The sequence below is a fragment of the Culex quinquefasciatus genome, chromosome 2 (genome assembly GCF_015732765.1).
Source record: "Culex quinquefasciatus strain JHB chromosome 2, VPISU_Cqui_1.0_pri_paternal, whole genome shotgun sequence".
Classification (NCBI taxonomy): domain Eukaryota; kingdom Metazoa; phylum Arthropoda; class Insecta; order Diptera; family Culicidae; genus Culex; species Culex quinquefasciatus.
In genome coordinates, this window is record NC_051862.1 from 162690724 (window position 1) to 162714425 (window position 23702).

The 23702-nt window shown below is 36.6% G+C and overlaps 3 protein-coding genes across 3 annotated transcripts in view; 2 read left to right on the plus strand and 1 right to left on the minus strand.

Annotated features, from left to right (window-relative positions):
- The window catches only part of LOC6037060 (MPN domain-containing protein CG4751), a 36303-nt gene that overhangs the window by 5009 nt on the left and 7592 nt on the right, over nt 1-23702 (plus strand). Inside the window, exons 3-5 of the mRNA XM_038252105.1 lie at nt 19778-20027; nt 20092-20197; nt 20269-20687. Coding sequence (XP_038108033.1) covers nt 19778-20027; nt 20092-20197; nt 20269-20687 — 775 coding nt within the window. The remainder of the gene's footprint in view (nt 1-19777; nt 20028-20091; nt 20198-20268; nt 20688-23702) is intronic.
- Nucleotides 4289-6331, minus strand: LOC119766713. Its single transcript, XM_038252106.1, has 2 exons — nt 5228-6331; nt 4289-5168 (listed from the first exon to the last, which is right to left on the minus strand). Exons 1-2 carry the CDS (start codon nt 6077-6079, stop codon nt 4497-4499), a joined length of 1524 nt encoding a protein of 507 aa, XP_038108034.1. The 5' UTR covers nt 6080-6331; the 3' UTR covers nt 4289-4496.
- On the plus strand, nt 10787-12880 carry LOC119766714. The gene is made up of 2 exons (XM_038252107.1): nt 10787-12080; nt 12144-12880. The coding sequence occupies exons 1-2, from the start codon at nt 11265-11267 to the stop codon at nt 12813-12815; spliced, it is 1488 nt and encodes a 495-aa protein (XP_038108035.1). The 5' UTR covers nt 10787-11264; the 3' UTR covers nt 12816-12880.

Consider the following 23702-nt stretch of genomic DNA (forward strand, 5'->3'; position numbering starts at 1 on the left):
AAAAAGGTACCAAAAAACATCGTCGTGAGTAGTGAACCGTAAGCAGCAATACGTAACTTTTCTTTTAGCTTCCCGATCCCCTATATCTTCCGGTGGTGTTCATTTTGTATGCAATACTAGTTCGGCCACTACCCTTTTTTCCACAAGAAACCGGACTTGGACTGACTTGAGGCTGCGTCCCCCACTTTGCTCCGTAAAACGAAAACGATTTTCCAATTGAATACACTGAATTATGCTTTGGTGTACAGCAAATTCTGATTTTCGTTTTCAGTTTATATTTACTGAAAAATGCACTACTGAAATTTTCAGTTAGTTTTTCTGTGGAGCTGTCAAAGTTTGCAGAAATTTCAGCAAGTTTTCATTTTCAGTAGTGCAGATTTCAGTAAATTTAATTGAATTCAGTAATGAGAAATTGGTTTGTAACTTGCTTTAAATTTATTGTTCTTCCCACTATTTCAATATATTTGAGTAAGGAAAAGCTGTTTAAGACATCCAAAATCTTAATGAATCCTGGATGCCTTTGACTCAGATTTTCATAATATTTTTTATGAATCCAATGAGAGGCAAAGTTAATGAAAAAATAATATAAAAATAGAGAATAATGGCCAGCTTAGTGTTATGACAACTTGAGTTTGGCAATTGTTTTTTTTTGTAAATATTTTTAATTGTTTATCTAAATTCATTAACTATTAAGTAAATTATAATATGTATTTTCCAAGTATTGCCCTTGAACTTTTTTTGAGATTATGGAAAAATTATCTATAATAGATAAAGCTTGATTTTCAGTTTTCGAAAAACTTAAATATCGGATAAAATCAAAAATTGATTTTTTTTACGTTTTGAAACCATGAAGAAAATATTGAAACTGCAAAAAAAAAATAATCCAGGAAATTTCGAGTTTATTGCAAAATTGTTTAAAACATTGTCTCTTCAAACATTTTGTGTGTGTGTGTGTGTGTGTGTGTGTGTGTGCAACCAACCAAACGGGACCACGCGGTCGCTTCTTACAAATTGAGTTGTTTCCATGTATTTTTAGATCTACATTCTATACATGCAAATAACTCGCATAGGCATTTGGAAGGTGTTAGCTCTGTCGAGCTTCGGTGACCCATTTCTACGCTGGCTAGCCGAGCGCGAGGTACTTCAGCTTTATCGACAAGCCCCGCCCTGAAGAACGTTTGGACCAATCGGATTCAAACGTTATTTAGAACTTCCGAACCCTTGTCAAATGGACAAGGACCCAGCGCGTATATAGTTGATAGTAACAGTATTCCTAATTCCAGTCATAGCTCACCAAGTCGCGAAGGCATAGTGGTTAGCATTTTTGCTTACCAATCCAAAGGACGGGGGATCGAACCCCGACTCGAGCGAGTTTCAAGATTAATATCTCCTATACTTTCTCGTTGGGAGCAGATGGGAATCGAACCCAGGACCATTCGCTTACAAAGCAAACACCGTGACCAGTCAGCCACGGCCGCTCCTACAAACATTTTGCGCGTTCTTCAAACATTTTGCTTAAAAAGTGGGAAAACACAAATCATATCAAACTGAATTTTCATTGAAAAAAAAAATTGTTAATTACTGGCTACTAGATAAATTAACATTGATTAAAAAATTCAATACTAAAAATTACGAAATTAAAAAGTGAACTTGGCAAAAACATTTTTTATGCATTCCTTGGCATTTTTCTAAATCCTTTGAAAGATTAATAACAGCAATTATGTTTATATCGATCTTTAATTTAAAATGATGATGAAATTTAAAAAAATAGGAGCGAAATTTTAGGTTCAGTTATCTTTAAATTTTTGTCATTTCCAATTTAAACGAAGTATCAAAAAGTATACGTTTGCCAAAAGCTGTTTTTTTAAATTCATTTAGATTTTTTTTCTCGGTGATTATATTGACTTTTTTTTATAGAAAGAGTTATGTTTGAAATCTTTCTTTAGATAAGAAATGCCTATCATTTGAGCACTATGGAAAAGTCAGGAAAAAGTCGGGAATTTGAAAATGGGCTTTGAGTGGTCACCCTGTGAATTTCATGTAAAGGGACCATCCATAAACCACGTGGACACATTAGGGGGACATGGTGATTGTCCACGATCCATACAAAAAAGTGTTTTTGTTTGGACAATTGTCCACGAGGAGTAAAATTTTGAAAGGGCCAAACATTCGATATTACGCCCTTTTGAAATCTGGAGTTTTTTTTGAAAAGGTCCAATAAACAAAATTTCCAGTTTTTGCTTTTTGAGTGTTTTTGAAACCGCCTTGAGTCAGGGTATTAAAAAACACCCAAAAAGCAAAAACTGAAAATTTGGTTTATTGGTCCTTTTGAAAAAAAAACTCCAGAAATGTTAGTCTTGATTAAAAAAAATCAAAATAGTGCTTTCGAAAAAATCGAAAATTTTCACGAATATTTCATGTTTTAACATTAAAAATCAAACCATTAGTTACTTAGATATCGCATTAGAGGAGACTTCGAAAACTTTAATTTTCATCAGTGTTGCAAAAGAGTGATAGAAAAGCTATCAATAGATTATCTCTGCACCAAAAATATCCGAGAGTATAGCGGCCGTCATTATAGCTTGTGAGATCTCTTCTTGTGTCTCGTGATTCCCAGCGATGTCATTCTCTCTCTATCACTCCTTCCCTTTTCCTCGACTAGGCGCTCTCACTGCTGAGTCTCTCAATCTCTCCAAAAACTGCAATAAGAGAACGCGAGATGGCGATTAGGAGCCGACCACGAATGACGTCCCGTCAAACTGCGTTTGCGAAATTGGTTTTGTGGCGGCTTTTGTGATTAAAAGCTGTTGCGGTAGGATGATCGTGGAAGCGAGAATGAGAGAGAAAAGGAAAATGTCAATCACGAGTGGGTAAACACGAAAACGTGTTCGGCTAGGTTCGGCGCTGAGAGTTTCAATGAAGAGAGAAGAGCAGTTGTATTTGAGGCATGAATATTCAGGCGAGATAATTGTAGTTGCTGAGAGCTGATATTTTGATATTTTAACAACCCTAATTTTCATGTTTCTTTTTTTTTATGCCGCTTTATCTCAGCAACTAGAGGTCCAATCTTCAATGTCTCTTGGACAATTTCATAGTAAATTTTTTGAACTCCTAAAACGAGTAAAAAGAGTTTTCTCTGTACACGGTAAAAAAAAATTAAAACTTGATTTGCAAAAAAAAACACTATTTTTATTTATTTTATTTTCTGATATGTCTTAGGAGACATCATGTGCCAATTTTTCAGATTTTTCGTAGATTTCTCTTAAACCATACAATATTTTTGCAAGCTTCAAAAAGCGTTTTTTAGATCTGAACAAAAACTACACATTGCTTTTAAAACGTTGCAAAAATGTTGCGTCGTTTCAGAGAAATCGACAAATTAGAAAAACGCAACACACCGCGTAACAAGTGGTTTCACTGTAATGCATTTTTTCAATCAATACTGATTTAAAAAAATAAAAATTGGTTGCAAAATTTTTTCAACTTTATTTTTCGATGTAAAATCGAATATGCATTCAGTTATTTATTTTAGAAATTAGTGCCCATGTCTGTCCACTTTTGAAAAGCTGAGAAAATTCTCTTTTTTAAATCAAGACTAACTATCAAAAGGGCAAAACATTTAATATTGCCCCCTTTTGAAATGTTAGTCTTGATTTAAAAAAAATGAAAATATTGTTTTCGAGAAAACAATTTCACGAATGTTTAATATTTTAACATTGAAAATCGGATTGTGGATGGTATCCATACCTACAAATTTGCCCAAGACACCAAATCGATCAAAAAATTCCTTCAAAAGATACAGATTTTTGAATTTATGTATGGAAAATTATGCAAAATAGCGGTCCAACCAAAAGCACCAAAAAAGTTTCAGCCGTATTAATAAATATAAAAATTAAAAAAAAGACCGATTTCGTAGAGAATTGCTCACTAATGTCACACAAATTTGTACGAGACCTGGGTCACTTGCTAGCGTTATCTTGGAGCGATGTTTTCTCCATACATTTTCCAGGGCAATTGTGGAAATAAAATGTCCCATCTCAGAGGGTTTCTGCGAACTGTATTATTGTTTCAATCCATTTCAACGAACTTGAGGTTAACTTTACGCAGTTGACCTGGTCGTTTAGAAAAGAAGCAACCTTCTTTGAATAATCGCCCCAACATTCTCCAGGATGCTTTCGTCAGGTTGGCTGCGCTAGGGTTAGATAAAATTTGACTCTTTATCAGAAACTATCGATCCGATTTGTAATTTAAAACAATAGTAAAATTTTCAGATGGATTACAAATAATATGTTAAAACAAATGCATAATTTTATTTCATGTCTGTTTGTTTATAACGCAATTTAGATCAAAACTTCCTTAGGAATAAGTCTTACAAAAATCATAAAAAAAGTAAAAAAAATCGTATTGATTTTGTTGTTTATGTTTGTATACAGAAATTTTTTTTTGATTTTTTCTATGCTGCTCAAAATTATTTAAGATTGTTTCTCTGTAAATTCTCATGCATAAATATCATAACTCAGTTTGATTCCTCTTTCACTACATTCTTTCGTGACATTTGCCGCCACGGCAGAATCGTCACAAGCAGCCACCTTCAACACCCTCAACTTGGGCAAACCTTTTAGTATAGTTAACATAACCGCTTCGTCCACGTTATTTAGTGCCGTTAACCACAATTCCTCAAGTTTTGAAGATTGGCCAATCCACTTGAAAAGAATGTCGTTTGGAATTTTACAATGGCTTATTGTCAACGACTTCAAGTTATGAAACTGTTTCCGCGGACACTTTTCATCAATAGTTTCATCAATTTCGATAAAAAATAGTACCAACTCTCGAAGGTTTTCCAACGGTTCTACCAAGTTGAAAACATCCGGCCATCGAGCTGATTTTCCGTTTTCAATTGTTAGGTATCGAATCTTTGTAGATTTTTGCAGAAACTGTCTCAATCCAGACTGCACCGTCGCAATCCTAAATATGGACAGTTCTTCTAGGAAGGGTGCTTCGTATCCGGTAAAATCTAGCGTTTGATCTGTGTAGTACGTGCCGTACAGGAAGAGGAACTCCAACCCCTTCATATGGCGAAGAAACGTGGGAACAATCGTTCGTTCCTGCTGGCACGTCACCCAGAGCCGACGCAGCGCGGGTAGATGCGATCCAATTACGTTCAGTGTCTGAAAGTTCAACAAAGTTTCCTTTATTTTGCTTAGGAGTTCGTTCAGATCAACCTTACCTCAGACGAGAGACTCAACTCTAGGATTTGAACGTATTCAATGGTGGGATTCATTCGACAGAACTCAACCAACTGATCTGTGGAAAAGTCGCATTTTCCAAACTGAATGCGCCTCAGCTTCAGCCGTTTCAAAGCTGAGATTTTCTCCAACAGTCTTCCGGTGGGACACAGTCCGATGTATTCCAGCGAATCCTGCACAGCTTCCATAAACTGAATGATTCTACGTTCCATCGTTTCCTCCATCAAAACACCATGGACGTGGAATGTCTTCAAACGGGGACTGCACAGCTTACTGCAAAACTCCAGAATGTCCTCGTAGTCAACCCAACCAACCGCAAGCTTCTCCAATTTGTCCAGTCGAAAGTTGACCTCTTCATGCTCGCAACGTTCGAACGAGCTGATACTGTTGAGTTTCAACTTTCGCAGGTTCGAGGTTTGCGCCAGCATCGCACTCAACGTTGGCAGCGTTAGCTCGCAGTTGTCCAGCGTGAGCGCGACCAATCGCTTCGCCAACCCCGGCCACCAGCTGTCCAGCTGGGTTATCCTAATTCCTCCGATGTACACCTTCGCCGCAGGAAGAACATTCGACAGGTCGACGGTTCGATTCAGCACCAGGCTGCCCTCGATCCGAATCGAGAACTTGGCGAGCAGGACTGGGCTGTTGGTCACAATGTTCAGCCAGCGACGGCAGGTTAGCCGAATGGGAAGCAGTTCCGCTGCGGACAGGGGCCGGAATATCAACTCCCACAGCTCCGGTGGGAGCAGCTCGGCTCGGCTTGGTGGATCATCGTGAAGGGTCAGCCCTACAGTTGAGCTAATCAAATTGGGACAGATTTCGTCTCCAGAGTCCATTGTTTACGAGCTTGAATGAAACTGAGTTGAACAGTAAATTTTGCTGCAACTGTCAAACGAGCTGAACCCAACGAATACAACCTTAAAGACTCAATTTAAGCAAAGATAATCTCAATTGTAGTGTCAGGAATATCTGAAAAACCATAGGAAAACCAGCCTCTCACACCATTAGGGTAATTCCAACGATGAATCACGTCGCAAAACAGGTTATTTCACAGACAACTATACCACTCAGCACAACATGAGGGTAATTTTGCATCCTGCTTCGCTTGTTGTATCATTTAATTGCGCTCTTGGGAAGTAATTAAACGTGCATGCTAATTTTCCCGTCTACTTGTCTGTGAATAGAAAGTCATAAAAGCTGTAACTGCGTATACCTTAAGGCCATCTCCACTGCTGGGTGCAAAACAAATTTTGATATTTGATTAATATTATTTTCGATTTAATTTGCAATGTTTTATTTTTGATTTTAATTTTTTCTCCCATGATTTGAAGATTTTTTAAATCGGTAACTGATGCAAATCTGGGCTACAATCTTATTAAGAAAAGCAATTGTCTTGTTTTTTTGTTTTTAACCGAAATCAATCGAAAATATCTAAATCAAGCGTATTTAAGGCATTAAATTCGCTGAAAATAGGTAAAATTTTAAAATAAATATCATATAAATCATAGACTTTTTTTCAGATGGTTGATTTTCGGATGTAGGTAGAAAAGGTCGAAAAATTCGTATTTAGCAACATTTTAAACATTAGCTACACTTTAAAACAGTGTTTCCCAAAGTGGATATTGGAGTCCCTGGAATGGCCGTGGGCCCCACCATTGCTCTATGTAAGTGGGGCCTGGGCCAAACAAGTTTGGGTATCAGTGCTTCAAAATTTCAAAAATATTTTTTTCCGAGGGATCGGAAAATTTTACGAATGTTTCTTTTTTAACATTGAATATATCTTCTTTTGGAAAATAAAGTCTAAATTAGGATGACAAGAAAAATTTAAAATATGGGGAAATCTCAAGAGATACCCATTGACTCGATTCTTTAGGCAAAAATAGGTAGGGGAACAGCATCTCATTCCAGCGTGCCTCTAATGTTGGCAGGTCAGAACTTCGACATTCAATTAAAGCTAATTAAAAGCGTTTTCTACTGAAATCGAGTGTTTAATAGCAAACATGTTTCTATCAAAAGTTTTGCAAAGTGTGAGATTCTTGTAGGAAATTCAATTTCCTACAACTTTGTTGGAGAGTACAAGAAGATCCGAGTTGATCCTGATGAGTTATTAGCAAAGCGATGAGAAGAAATCGGGTTACATACTTGAAAGTATACAAAGGGTACCGTAAACTGGGGTGACTTTGATAGCCCGGGGTGACATTTATAGAAATTTGATTTGGCCACTAATTTTGATACATCCAATGTAACAGTCACATTTTTGCATATATGTTCGATAATAAGCTGTCCCTTAATGCTTAATTCTTAATTCTCAAAAATGTATAGATATTAATTTGACGGGCATTTGAAAAACCTATCAAAGTCACCCCAGTTTACGGTACATGAGAAGTATTTTTTTAATTGTCATTTTCAGAACGTTTTAGCAAAAATTCCTAAAAATATGGTGTCTTCGGGAAAGTTGTTCTAAATTTAATGAAGGTCCTACTTGAATTAATGAAGATTGGACGACTATTGCGCCCTCCACAGGTAAAAAATTAAACAGTTGCCTTTCTCCATACATTTTGACGATTTTTCCCAAACAAACTTCAAGCGATTAAAGAGAGGGGTTCCCGTGGAATGAGCACAAATTTGAAATTTTGGAGTTTTCAAAAAGCCGTAAGAGCCAACTTGTCCACCAACACTAATTTTCATTTTTTTTTTTCCAAATTGAAACAAAATTTCATTTAAATAAAATTTAGAGCAATTGAAGGATGTGTAGATGAGGGACCATCCACAGACCACGTGGACACTTTTTTGGGAACTTTTTACCCCTTTTTAACTATTATCAGTTAATTATTTTTAAAACATTGATAAATGGGATTATCTAAATACTCTCTAAGCGTCATGTTTTTCTCAAGAAAATAAGTTAAGTAAAAGTGAAGTAAAGTAAATAAACGGAAAAAAAGTTTCTAGGTTACAAATTTTTTACGTTATGGAAACAGAAATCAAAAAATATCTTCAGTTTTCGAGGCATTTTGAGAAGAACAGTTTTGTAAGTAAATTTGGATGTATTGCTTAACTTCAAATTTGAAAATATTTTTTTTTCAAAGCTAATAAATATAAATATTAAATTGTTATTTTTGAATGAATAACTAAAAGAAACCTGGCCTTAATAATCTATTGAACAATAAAATTCAATTTGCTCACTTTCAGGCTAACATTTGTAAGAAGCACAGTGACAGGCACCTTGTTTTTTAAATGACAATTTTAAACGAAACATTTTTTTTTTGTTTTTTTTTTAAGACGTACATGGACATCACGCCATGGCTGAAGGAGATTATTATTGCAAATCAATGTATCTAAACAATTTCTTCGTGTAAAGGACGCCTAAGATGTCCTTTTCAAATATCTGTGACATGGAAAATATTTTACCCTGAAAATTTTTAATTTATTTTAATTTTCAAATTTTATATACTTTAAAAAGGAGGTTCACGATACTTCTTATATTTTATTTTGTTAAGGTACTTTGATTTGCAATGATTATCACCTTCCGTCATAATGGCGTGGGACATACAGTATGAGAAAATTCGTACCAGTTGATAATATTTTGATTCTGTTTTTTATTTATAATATTTGAAAAATAAATTAAAATCCTATATTTTGTTCTATACATTTTTTTATTAGTTTATTTTTGTACTGAATTCTTGAGATTTGTTAAACGATAATTTGCAACAATATCAAAATAGTTTACCTAAAATCAACAATCAATGATTATTTCAAAATTTGTTGCAACTTCTTTTGATATTTTTTGATAGTTTCAATTATTTTAAATGCAACACTTTGATTTTCTTGTACTCATAGTGTAATAACACAATTAGAGCTTTTCAATCACAATAAAAAGCTTCAATAAGATAATGGCATCTGATAAATCAATAAAAAAAAGATATTTTTTAAATTAAGCTGTTCTATAGGAAATACTGAACAATAAAAAAACATATTTTTTGTTGAATTTAAGATAACTCCGGCTCCGACTCCGACTTCGGGTTATCAGAAATCTTCGGCTCCGACTCCGACTCCGACTCCAGCTCTTAAAATTTAGCCGACTCCGGCTCCGACTCCGACTCCAGCTTCTCGAGTTTTGACGACTCCGACTCCGACTCCGACTCCAGGTCCCCAAAGAGACCCGACTCCACCGACTCCGGCTCCGACTCCGACTCCACAGCCCTGGTTTTAGCTCCCGTTCCCCTTGACTTTGACCAGAGTTAAGGGACATCCACCTTAAAAAATATTTGAATCGAAGTTAGTTTGAAGTTTTTTTTCTAGCAAAATGAGAATTATGCATTAAATACCGACGAAATAGTTTGCAAACATTTTGAGCTTAGTAGAAAAATGTTGTCAACAAAGTTTGAATAGTTTTGATAGCTAGTTAGCTATAATTATAAACATATTGATAAATATGATCATTTCAACTCTTTCAAATTATAAAATAAAATCTCAATGAAAATGAATTTAAACCGGAAAACGGAGTGCATTATAGGATATCTACAAAATTTATTGACGTTTTCTAAAAAAAACATGTTTATTAGTAAATTAGAAAATTTGTGATTCATGCTACCGTAAAACGGGGTGACTTTGATAGCCGGGGTGACTGATAGGTTTGCGATTTTTCCGCAAAATGAAGAGTACAATTAAAATTCGTAAGGAATGGTTCAGAAACATACTGACCGTGGTAGAGAAGTGTTCAAAGTACCTCATGAAGAACTTTTCATACATTTTTGAAAAGTTTATAAAGTTAGTTAACTATAGTTAAGAAAAAGTGGATGAAAGTCATTATTTTAAACTTCTCAAAGTGTCATGATTTTCTCAATGAACATGATTTTTAATTGGAAAACGGAATGCATTTTCGGATTCTTTGGACAATTTTCCACTAGGAGAAGGTTAAATAAGTTTGTAAATAATAAATAATGTGTGTTTTTGAAGCACAATTAAAAAAAATCTCCAAATTTATAGGCAAATTCAGTTGAACAAATTTCATGTAAAATGTGAAAACTTGTGATTCGTGCTTCGAATTCAGTTTAAAATGCAATATAAATCGATAATTTTATAAACAAAACTATTTTTAACAAATTTCAGGCAAAATTCCAACTTTTTAACAATTTTACCTAAAATTTATATGTATTTTGTTAAAAAGCTTATAAACTTAGTTAACTTAATATAAACATTGATTTTTTTCTTACAAACTATATCAGCTACTTTAGTGATGGTACATTTAACGTACAAATAAAGTTTGAACATCTTAAATATGATTTTAACAAGAAAAACTATGACTATCAAAGTCACCCCGGAATTAAAACCAAGAATTTTTAACGTAACTATTTTTCTAAACACTATTGAAAAAACTTTTTTCCAAAATAGTGCATGGACTTTGTGTGGCCTACTCAAGTACATGTTTTAAAAATAATAATCTTGAGAAAAACCTTACCTGTTGGAAAATATTCTAAAAACAAATTGAAATCCTATCAAAGTCACCCCGGTTTACGGTATATAGTTTTGATGGCAAAAAAATGTTTTTTCAGCAAAGCAAAACCTAAAATAATATACATTTGATGAAAAGTTCATGAACTTAGTTAAATAAACATTAAACTGTGATTTTTTTTAAACAACATCAAAAGTTATTTTACTAATAGTCTATGTGACGTAATCAATTAAGCTTTTAAGCTGATATTTGCAAGAAACGCAGTGACTAGTCGCATAACTTTCTACGTAAAAATCTCTGATGGGGTCGTCCATTTTTTTTTAAATAATCATTTTCAACGAAACTATTCAGCAAAGTGAAATCTATATGAATTGTGAGCAAATTTGTCACTGGAGCAGTACCGCGGTAAGCTTGCCGTCGGATGCTAATTTGATTTGCATCCAGCAGTGGAGATGCCCTAACAGAGTATATAGCCTTACGCGAGCATCACTAGTCACTAGTGTTAGTATAAGTTGATGCAATTTGCTTGACAACGTTTGCAATAGCGTTCTCGTGCCAACTCTGAAACAATGGACGCCGACATTTGCCCCGAACTGGTCCCTTTAACCAGCGGCTTGTCCCTCGCGGAACACCAACCCAGCCCAGCCGACCTGCTCCCACCGGAACTTTGGGAGTTGATATTCCGGTACCTGTCCGCTGCGGAACTGCTTCCGGTGCGGCTGACCAGCCACCGCTGGAAGGACATCGTGACCAACAGCCCAACGCTGCTGGAAAAGTTCACCGTCACCCTCGAGGGTATCTTCTTTGACGACCTGTCCCGAGTGATCCCAGCCTCCAAGCTCTACATTCGATCGTGCAGAATTGACCGGCTTGTCAGCTGGCACGAAACAGCGCACCGGCTGAGCTGTCTAACGCTCGACAGCTGCGAGCTAACGCTTCCAACGCTGGTCGCGATGTTGGCGCAAACGCCAAACTTGAAGCGACTTCGACTGGATGAGGTCGATGTGTTTTCGAGCGGGTGTGAAATCGTTGTAAACTTTCGTCTGGATAGGTTGGAGAAGCTCGTCGTTGAATGGGTCTGCTGCGACGGGATTTTGGACGTTTTTGAGGGACGTTGTCATCGGCTGAAGACTTTCAAGATCTTTGGCAATCAGAAAGAAAGCAACATTGTCCGGTTCATGAAGACTGTACAGGACTCACTGGAGTACATTAAGTTGAGTCCAAACGGAGGCTTGCTGGAGGAAATCTCAAATTTAAAGCACTTGAAGCTGAAGCGAATTCAGTTTGGAAAAGGTAGTTTTGATCAGGGTCAGTTGGTCGAGTTTTGTCGAAGGAACCACGCCATTGAAAACGTTTGCGTTCACAATCTAAGATTATCTACACAGGTAAGGGAGCTTAACATAGTATACTAAGCGTAGTTCAATCATTCAACTCTTACAAACTTTTAGACCCTCGAACAAATTGGTTTGCAACTTCCCACCCTGAAGCGACTTCGAGTGACAATCGCCGAAAACGGAACGATAGTGCTAACATTTCTCCGATCCATGAAGCACCTGGAGTATTTGTGCCTCTACGGAGGGTATCGCACCGAACAGTCGCTGGACTTTACCGGGTGCGAGTGCCCAAAACTTGTCCAACTTCAAACCTACGACCTGCCACTGGTTCAGCGCGGTCTGCGACAGTTCTTCGAGAAGTCCAGCAACATCTGGTACCTCACCCTCGACGGGAGCGTCTTCGACAGTTGGCCGGATGTCTTCACGGCGCTGGAACCGTTGGAATGTCTGTACGAGTTGGTGCTGAGTCATGTTAAAATTCGCGACGACGGTGATCTTGAGGGGGAGAAGTGTTTAGTTCACAGAAAGAACTCCAGCCTGAATGGATTGGTATTGAGTCACTGTAAAATAGCAAAAGATTTGCTAATTCGACAAATTTGCCGATGTACGGAACTTGAAGAGCTGTGGTTAACCGCCATCGACAGCGTAGACGAGGCAGTGGTGTTGGCTTTGCTAGGTAATTTGACCAAGCTGAAGATGTTGACTATTTCTGACTGCGGAGAGGAATCCGTGACGAGCAAGGTTTTGAATGAGTGTAAGGCTAGAGGAATATCGATCAACAACTAAAGAGCCCTTTACTTAAGGATACTTGGAATCAATAAAATGATTTTAGACATTGTTTTTATCATTAATTACATCTTTCCATCAATTCCTATAGCTAGATCTCAAGGCTCTGGAAGGCATCATCCCCAATCGGCCATTTGACGGCCATGTTTGTGTTAGAAAAAATGTTTTAATCTTGATTCAGAATGTTTCAACCAAAAAAGGTTTTCTTTTTGTTGTTTGTAGAAGCATTTTACATATAGTGATTATTTTTTCATTTAAATTTACTATTTCTGGACCCTGAATTCAGAACCATCATTGACAGTCATTGCCCCAAAAGTGAAGGATACTATCTACCACCTTAAGGTTTTTATAACACATCGGAATCGTTTAAGAAAGTCGTAAATTTGCAGGGTGGCCACTCAAGTCGGGAAATCGGGAAAGTAGAGAAGTCTAAAATTTGCCAACATCCGGGAAAAAAATCAAGAAAAAGTCGAAAATTTATGATTTTTTGTCAAAAAGTCCGAAGAAGTCTGGAATCTCAAGCCTACTTGTTTGAAAATTATTTTCTATCTTTTTAATTATGTGAGCAACTCTCTACGAAATCGGCCGATTTCGACCATTCTTATTTTTTGTATGTTTTTATTTGGCTCAAACTTTGTGGGGGTCTTCCCTATGACCAAAAAAGCTATTTTGTGTCATTGTTCACCCATACAAGTCTCCATACAATTTTAGCTGCTGTCCATACAAAAATGGTACGTACATATTCAAACAGCTGTAACTTTTGAGTGAATTTTCTGATCAATTTGGTGTCTTCGGCAAAGTTTTAGTTTTTTTAATCAACTTTTTTTTGCACAAAAACTCAGTTTCCCAAAATACTTTTTTTTTGATTTTCGAGATTTTTTATATGTTTTAGGGGACAAATCCCGCAAATTTTGAGCAATAGAGAAACATGGACAAAAAATCTGCCGCCGAGTTATGAATTTTTGAAAAAATAGTGATTTTTGAAAAAGAATTAAATTTAATTCAAAAACAAATTTGACGTAATTTTTTAATGTAAAATTGAATTTCCAATCGAAAAGTGCTTTACAGATTTTTTGATAAAGTGCTCTGTTTTCAAGATATAGCCACCGAAAGTTTGATTTTAGCGAAATATTAGCAGTTTTTCGATTTTCAAAAATAGTGACCATGAGTGAAATCTAAAAATATTTTTTTGAAAAGTTCAGAAAAATTGCTATAAAATTGTCTAAGGGACATTGAAGATTGGACCTCTGGTTGCTGAGATACAGCGGTTAAAAAACAAGAAACAGGAAAATTGTAGTTTTCTAAGTTTCATCCAAACAAACCACCATTTTCTAATGTCGATATCTCCGCAACTAATGGTCCGATTTTCAACGTTAAAACATTAAACATTCGGGAAATTTTCCGATCTTTTCGAAAAAAATATTCAGAAAAAATTTAAATCAACCCTAACATTTCAAAAGGGCGTAATATTTCAAATTTGGCTATTGAAAAAAATGGGCACTTTTGCTCTTTAACTATTTTTGAGGTTTTTGTTAAAAATGAAGATGACGATTGATTTTCATTTATCGGAAAAAATACTGTCTAATGAAACTGAAACGTTTCTGTTGGGACCATCCATAAACAACGTGAACACAACATTCTATCCTTCTAATTCGAAATGTAAACATCAACTTACTTGAGCAGGACAGACCGTTGTTTATTACTCCAATTGGCCCATTTACATTGTTTTGCTTGAAATTACAATACAGTTTGAAGTTGTTTTTAAGTTTAGCTTAAAGAATTTGGCTCTTCAAAAAATCTCATAAAATTAGCGGCAAAGCATAAATCATTATGGGTCATTCCTTCCCAAGTGACCACGCGTCCAACATCGACCTTCACCAATTCTGCTCATATTTGGCATGGGGGTTGTTTTTGCCCCAAAAAACAAAGAATCCAAAGTTTGGTGACATTTGGTCCACCCCCGCACCCGTGGCACCCCCCTCTTTTCTGAGATTTTTGAAAAATCTCATTTTTAAAATGCATTTTGCTAAGAAAAAAGTTTACAAAACGTGAGCTTTTGAGTATGCATATTTGAAGATTTTTTGACGTAGAATCGAATCGAATTAAATATTCTTTTTTCAATTCCTTAACGGAAGCAAGTGAATGTCCCAAAATTGAATTTATGTATGTATGTATTGTATGCATGTATGTATTTGTGTATGTATGTATTGTAAGTATGCATTTGAACCCCCGTCTTGGCAGGACTTGGCGTGGTTCAAGGATATAAGAAAATGACAAAATGTTTAATTACGAGCGCTTCAACAGGAATTTTCTAATTTTATAGCCCCAGAAGCTAGCCTGATAATATGAGCCCATTTGGTTAATGTTTAGTTGGTCCAGTTTTGACCTGAAGTTAGAATGGAACTTTAATTAATTTACTATGGGAAATTTTCACTTTTAACATCTTCTTCGACAAAGTTTCCCACAATGCTATAAAATTTTCTTATTGTCAACATTCTCAAATATTTTTATCCGGGGAACAACTTTGTAGAACATCGCAAAGCGCTAGGAATTGATCCCGAAAAAAATATATGAGTTAATTTTTTGAGCATGTTTTTAAATTTTGCAAAAAAAAAATCCAAGAATCCTTCTAGTAAAAATTGGACCCACCAACCCTAACCAAATAAGCTCATATTATCAAGCTAGCTTCTGGGGCAATAAAACTAGAAAATTCCTGTTGAAGCGCTCGAAATTAAACATTTTGTCATTTTCTTATATCCGTGAACCACGCCAAGTCCTGCCAAGACGGGGGTTCAAATGCATACATACAATACTTACATACATAAATACATACATGCATACAATACATACATATATAAATTCAATTTTGGGACATTCACTTGCTTCCGTTAAGAAATTGAAAAAAAGAATATTTAAATTTCAGGGCCTACTATGCTCTCACGCAATGTACTGTTGAAAATTGATGGTTAAGTAAAACATTTGCTGTGCAATACAGAGCTTTCCAACTTAAAAATGTGATATCTTAAGAAATATTCATTTTACCCTGAGGTTTTGATTGAATTTAATGTAAAAAACTCTCAGCAATCGAATGCAATATGCATACTCAAAAGTTCACGTTTTGTAAACTTTTTTCTTAGCAAAATGCATTTTAAAAATGAGGTTTTTCAAAAATCTCAGAAAAAGAGGTGGTGCCACGGGCGCGAGGGTGGACCAAATGTCACCAAACTTTGGATTCTTTGTTTTTGGTGCAAAAACAACCCCCATGCCAAATATGAGCAGAATTGGTGAAGGTCGATGTTGGACGCGTGGTCACTTGGGAAGGAATGACCCTTATTCAACTGTATTTTTATTTGAAATAAAATATAATACATTCAAGTACTGACAAATTGGTAAATTAACATAGTTTTTTAGAATCAAATATAGAACACTAAAAATAAAACCTGATATATATTTTTTTTCTGCAAGAACTCTTCGATTATTCTAATTTTTGAAAGAATAAAGCTGTCCTCAGGAGTTGCTTGAAAAAATGGATGAAATTCAAAATTTAGTTATTTTCAACTTTTTGTAACTCCCTATTCTAAAAATAACAAGTATTTTCTTCTTCAAGAGGACTACAAACAAGATGGATCAACTGCTTACCGGGGCAATTAGGGACCACTAGCGTGCCCAGATACTCAAGAAATGTGGGGCAAAAATACTAGCGTTTTGAAAATTTTGTCGTTCATGGACACCCCTAACCAATTTTAGAACAAATTTCTGAGGATGGTGGGGCAACTGCCCCATGTTGCCCCACCCTGTGCATGCTAGTGTTAGGGACCCTCGGGGCAGTTGTGCGTAGAAACAGAAATTGGTCGAAAAAAAATCAATCACGTTTTTCTCAGCTGAGCTAATTTTTGAATGAGTTATCATCGATTACAGTCATCCCACATATTCGGAACGGTTTCCAAATCGGCCAAAGTTCAAAAAATCATGGCAAATCGATAATTGAACTTAAGGATTCGCTTTTACCTTCATTTGAAAGCTTTTCTTGCGATCTTTCGAATGCTGTATCGAACATCTGCAAATTTCAACTTTTATATGAAGATTTTGAAGAATTACTTTGACCCTTGAAATCCACAAATTCGGAACACTTTTTTCTTATGAATGTAAACAAACTTTGGATCTCTCCAGGAGTACATATTTATTACCAAATAATGACTTCACACACTGAAACCAATAAAACTCAAGCTTAGTGATGTTTTATACATGGTTTGATAACATTTTTGTGAAAATATCGGTTAAATTCAGGTGTTCCACAATTGTGAGAGGCACAATAAAATCCCACAATTATGAAACAGGCCATTTGGAGGCAGTGTTTTCTGCTCTGGACAAAATAGTCTTGGAATGAAGTTTTTTGTTCAAAAAGTACAGTCATCCCACATATTCGGAACGGTTTACAGATCGGCCGATGGTTGAAAAATCATAGAAAATCGATAGTCGAACATAATGTTTTGCTTTTTCCTTTATGTGGAAGCTTTTCTTGAGATCTTTCGATTGATGTATAGTCCGGCTGTAGTTTTTTACGGGACCATCCATAAACCACGTGGACACTTTAGGGGGGGGGGGGGTTATGGCGATTGTCCACGCTCCATACACAAAAGTTTTTTTTTGTATGGACAATTGTCCACAAAGGGGGGGGGGTTGAGATTTCCAAAAAAAGTGTCCACGTGGTTTGTGGATGGTCCCTACGTTTTATATAATTTTTAAAGAAAAACATTGACCCATGAAAACCACAAATTCGGAACACTTTTTTCTTACGGATGTAAACAAACCTTGGTTCTCTCCAGGAATAAACATTTTTAACAAAATAATGACTTCACACACTGACATCAATGGAACTCATGCTTAGTGATGTTTTATACATAGTCTGATGACTTTTTGCCTTCCTCACCTTACTGAGGAAAGGCTATAAAATCACTCGAAAAATGAACTTCTTAATTCGACCTCGTAGACCCACCTTCACGTATACCTATCGACTCAGAATCATGTTCTGAGCAAATGTCTGTGTGGATGTGTGTAGGTGGGTGGACAAAAAATTGTCACTCGATTATCTCCGGACTGGATCAACGGATTTTGACCGTATTAGTCTCATTCGATCCGTCTTGGGGTCCCATAGGTCTCTATTTAAAATCAGCAAGTTTAGTTAAGTACTTCAAAAGTTATGCTAAAAAACGATTTTGGCGTATGTCCGGAAGATTGTAAAAAGGGTGGTTTTTGCAAGAAACCCTATCATGTTATACATTTTCAGAAAGGTATTAAAAATACCTTTCCAATGAGCCCAAAACATTGAAGATCTGACAATCCTATTAAAAGTTATTAGCACTTAAGTGTTATTTATACACTTTTTGGATGCCGGATCTCAGATATTTCACTAAAAATGATGTCCGGGTCCATCATGCGACCCATCATTAGTTAGATAATTGAAAGACCTTTCAAATGAGCCTAAAACATCAAGGATCTGACAACCCTATCAAAAGTTATTGGCATTTAAGTGTTATTTATATACTTTCTGAAGGCCGGATCTGAGATATTGTGTTAAAAATATTGTCTGAATCTTCCATGTGAACTTTCGTTGGATAGGTTTTTTTTATCAGACCTTGCCGATGAGCCATAAAAATTGAAGGTCTGTGAACCCTATCAAAAGATATCAGTAATAAAATTGATTTGTTAAACATGTTAAGAGAATGTTGCTATTTTTACTGAATGTATTGACTTTATGAATATGAGGAAGGCACCAACCACCTAAAGGTGGATTAAGTATCGTTTTTGTGGAAATATCAGTTAAATTCAGCTGTTCCACAATTGTGGGAGGCACAATAACACCCCACAATTATGATACAGGCAATTTGGAGGCAGTGTTTTGCTGCTCTGGATAATATTGTCATGAAATGAAGTATTTGTCTAAAAAGTACTACTTTTACTAATGAAATAGCAAGAGAATGTCCAAATAAAGGTCCTAAAATGGTAGGGTGAACGGAAAAGCTGCCCAAATGAAGGTTCTAAAAATAGTAAGTTCGACAGAAAAGCTACTTTTGGCATGCTATTGACAAATTATCATAAAAGTGTTCCGAATTCCGAAAGAAACGAACCCAATCAAGTTTGACTACCAGATCTGCGGCACATTAATCCCCCGGGAGAACTGTGTCAAGGACCTCGGCGTGCTTCTTGACACGGAACTCACATACAAGCAGCACATATCATTCATGATTTCCAAAGCCTCGCGACAGCTCGGCTTCATCTTCCGTGCAGCAAAAGGTTTTACAGATGTCTACTGTTTGAAGGCTCTGTACTGCGCTTTGGTCCGTTCAACGCTGGAGTATTGTTCTGCCGTATGGAGTCCCTACTACGAAAATAGTGCGGTGCGGATTGAGAGTGTGCAGCGAAGATTTATCCGGTTCGCGCTCCGTCGACTCCCCTGGCGGGATCCTTTCCATCTGCCTAGTTACGAAAGCCGCTGTAAACTGATCAACCTTCACACCTTAGCAGTGCGTAGAAATGTCAGCCGTGCACTCGTAATCTCCGACGCTCTAACTTCTAGATTGCAGTGCCCAGCCATTCTTCGAGGACTAGACATTATGGCCCCGCTTCGAACGCTTCGTAACACTCCGTTCTTGTGTGTTCCTGTTCGCCGGACGAACTATGCATAGCGCGTTGACTGGACTACACAGAGCATTCAATTTTGTAGCCTCTTTGTTCGATTTTAATCTGTCCCGTGACGTCATCAAAAATAAGTTTTTATTGTTTTTTAGGCGATAATTTGTGTACATGTACTTAGTTTTAAGCACACCATTTGGGCATGTGGTGCCTGTTGGTGATAAACAAATAAACAAATTTGTGGTTGTTCCGAATATGTGGGATGACTGTACCGCAAAAGGATAATATTAATCTCTTTATCCCGCTGATCCCACTCCTTCCCCCTGCAGGGCCAAAAGTTTATCGGCGATCTACTCGCGGACGGCAAGATCAAGTCGCACGAAACGGAAACCATCTTCTGCTCGCCGAGTGCGTGGGCCATCTACTGCAAGCGCATCATCAACCCGGACAAGCGCTCGTCCGGCTGCGGGTGGGCCTCCGTCAAGTACAAGGGCCGCAAGCTGGACGCGTACAAGGCGGCCTACCACCGGAAGCTGCTCCAGAAGGAGAAGGAGGACCACAAGGACGACGGGCCCGATGGTTGGTGTAGAGTTGCGTTGAGAGAGAGTTCTGATGGTGTTAAGGTATGTTTGTTTTGTTTCAGTGGAAATTATTGAGGACACCGAAGAGGACAAGACGGCGATGGAGCCACCTCCGGTGCGACGGAACGTCGTCCAGCACAACACGATCAGCAACCGAAACATTCTTCAGTGAGTCATGTGTAGATTTGAGAGTAGACTCGTTGGAGCATAAAGACTAACCTTTGATCGATTTCTTCCAGCGATGCAAACACCCTGATCGAGTCGGTCCCGTTCACGTCGGTCGGCAAAATTCAGCCGTTTCTGGTGTCGGTCAGCAGCTCGACCGTCCTGCTGATGGATTTCCACTGCCATCTGACGAGCAACGAGGTGTGCGGCTATCTCGGCGGAACGTGGGACATTAACGCGCACAACCTGTCGATTACGCACGCCTTCCCGTGTCGGAACTCGCGCTTTGACCGGGACAAGGCCGCCATGTGCGAGCTGCAGATCCAGAAGCTGATGGTGAAGAAGAACCTGGCGCTGGTTGGGTGGTACCACTCGCATCCGCGCTTTCCGGTGCAGCCGACGTTGCGCGATTGTGACGCCCAGCTGGAGTACCAGATCAAGATGCGCGGTCCGACGGAGGCGTCGTACACGCCGTGCGTAGGGTTTATTTGCTGTGAGTATACTTAATCATCCTTATCTCGAGGTTCGCTCGAAGAAATCTGAAAACTTGATAAATTGACATAGGAAATTCAGAGAAAGTCAGGACATTTAATGCCAGGTCGTAAACTGACTGCAAGTTACGGAAACTTGTTTAGCAAAAATTGTTAACCATATCAAGGATGTTAATAGATAAAATTTTCTCGGAAAATATTAGTGTCAAACGATAACGCGTATCGCTATCGTTGTCGTAATCGTTTTCGTTTCAATCGATGATAACGGACGATAACGTATTTTTTAAAAAACCTAAAATTGGCTTAATCCAACCAAAATATGTTTAATTGCTAATGCTTTCACAAAAAAAAAATATTTTTAATAATTTAGTACGTTTCAAAGTATAAGTATTCAAAAAATAAACAAAATACCGTAGATTTTGAAAATACTCAAATTTTCAAAATATCCAATATGGGTATCAATCGAAGCAATATTTTATATGCATTTTTTTTTGTTAAATGTAAAATACCGTCAGTGGGGGTAACTATGGGTCAAAAAACGATACACTTTTTGAAATTTCATAGCAACAAAAACAATTTAAATAACATCGAAACCTTTTAACATAGAATTGTTCTAAAATAGTTTACTAACATTTTTCCAAAATGTAGTGTTTCTTGTTTGAGGAGTTGATTTTTCGAGAGGTCATTTTTGTCAAAACGGACCTCAACTTTAGACAGATGCTAAAATTACAGGATTTGTTTTAGGAACGAGATTTTTTCAGCGAAGTCATCTTAAGATGTCCCTACACAACCCTTTTAACAGAATTTAGTTTCATTGAAAAGAACCTTAGAAATGGTAAAATCCGTAAAAAATCACTTTGACCCAATCTCACGCTCCACACCCAATGTCACCCCCACTGACGATACTCAGATTTTCATAAAATGCCGTTTTTTGTTAAATCCTCAATTATTAATTGCAGGCCAAGGATTGATACCTAAGAGCATGCAATGGCACTGACCTTGTTGCGTGCTCTTCGGTTGACGTCCACGTAAGGAACATCCTGGAAGGAGCGTAACTAACTACATCCGTAGTTCTGTTAGATCATCAGAACTATCTTGATCAGAACAGTATAGCTCTGGTTCCTTGCGAGTGTCCTATTTTCTTACCTCCACGTTGGCTTGGTTTTCATGATGACCTAGCTGGTGGCCTGTGGAAACGGATCGTAAACCTTTGACCACCGCGGGTCAGAGTCGAGACGGCTAAAAGAAAGGGCGCGACAATGTGGGAAAGGGAAGTAATTTGTGATTGTAGACGGTATTGTTTTGATTCGCAGTATGTTGAGTCAACTGCTGTGGATGTACCTGAAACATCGCACAACGGGGTTTCTCTTCTCTTCATTCTCAGCTACCACCTATCTCCTATTTTTATTTTGCTCTTCTGATTCCCAATTCTTCACTGATTCTCCTATTTAATATCCAACATTTGATTTTAATTTTACTAACTTTCGATTCTCTTATCTCTCAAAGCTTTTCCACTCTTTTCTATCAATTGATACTGCTGTAACAAACTTTGTTTTGTTTTGTTTTTTTTTTTTCCTTAAAAATATACTTTTCCTTAATGTACTAGTAATATCAAGTCTATTTATCATTCGCCTAATCTTTTTTTTGATTTAATTGCTAATTTATTTATTTGAATAATTCTTTATCTGTCCTATAAATTATCATTACTATAATCTAAGCTTGTTTTGTATCTCTATTTATTAACTATTGTCTAATTTTACATCTAATACATCTAGCTTCTCATTTTTATTCTTCAAAATACGCTCATCATTCTCTTACTATTGATTCTTGATTTTTATAAATATATTCTCTTTTACTGTCTATTGTTTTCAATCTTCACCCTTTTTTTCAAACAAGTGAGGTTTGAGCCCTTACTCAATTTATGGAATGGTTAAAGGATTAACACAAATATTATTATTGTATTTTTGGTAAACTTTTATAACATGCTTAGGACCAAAAATTGTAACAAAACACCGCGACAAAAGAAACAGCAACAGATAAACAGACTCAACAATAGGGAAGATTTCAGGAGAAAACAATACACAGTAAATAACAATAAGTTTTTGAATTCAAACTAAAAATAAAACAGTTTTTGCTTTAATGAAAGTTGATAGGCACACTTTAAATGGTTAGGCGCTTATACTTACATCAAACCCTACGTAATGTACCACCCCGGCCGAGTTAAAATGCGTAACCGGAAAAGAAGGTGTGCATGCCTGGCACGAACACTCAAAGCGTGTTCTAGCGTGCTGCTCGTACTGACTCAGAGCAAGGGTGAGATGTAGGTGTAAGGGCAGTGCGTGTTCGTCGGGAACCTAGTGCATAAGATCGGTCAAGGCCCGTTCTTACACTGAAAATTGCGAATTGCGAATCCTCAATTATTAATGATTTGCAATATAATAAAAGCGAAATCATATCATAATACATATCATAAATGCATTTTCACATTGCTTCACAAAATTTTGCTTCATTTGATACCCAAATGGTGAATTAAAACTTTCTAAGTATTTTTCGGTATTTTATGAAAATTTTATTATTTTACAAAAAAAAATATATTGGAAATACCGAAACTGCAAACACAATTTTGCATGTATTTTTTTCACCAAATGATAGTTTCTTGTAGTTACTCCAATTTTCACAAAATACCATATTTTATAAAATACATACCGTATTTTTCATTAAAGTATGAGTATTTTATGAACATTTTAGTATTTTACTAACAAAACTCTAAAAAAAATAAAATCAATACAAAATGTTGCCTCGTTTCATAACCCACATTGCAAACCGTAAATGTTTAAGTATTTTTGAAAAACGTGGTATTTTGTGAAAACTTTAATATTTTACATAAAATCTGCATTCACGTGAAAAAGCATTCAAAATTTTACTTCTTTTGATGTTTGGGTAGCAAATTATAAATTTATAAAGTATTATAAAATACAGTACTTGTTCGGTAACTGGGCTGAGAACGTAGCCCAGTC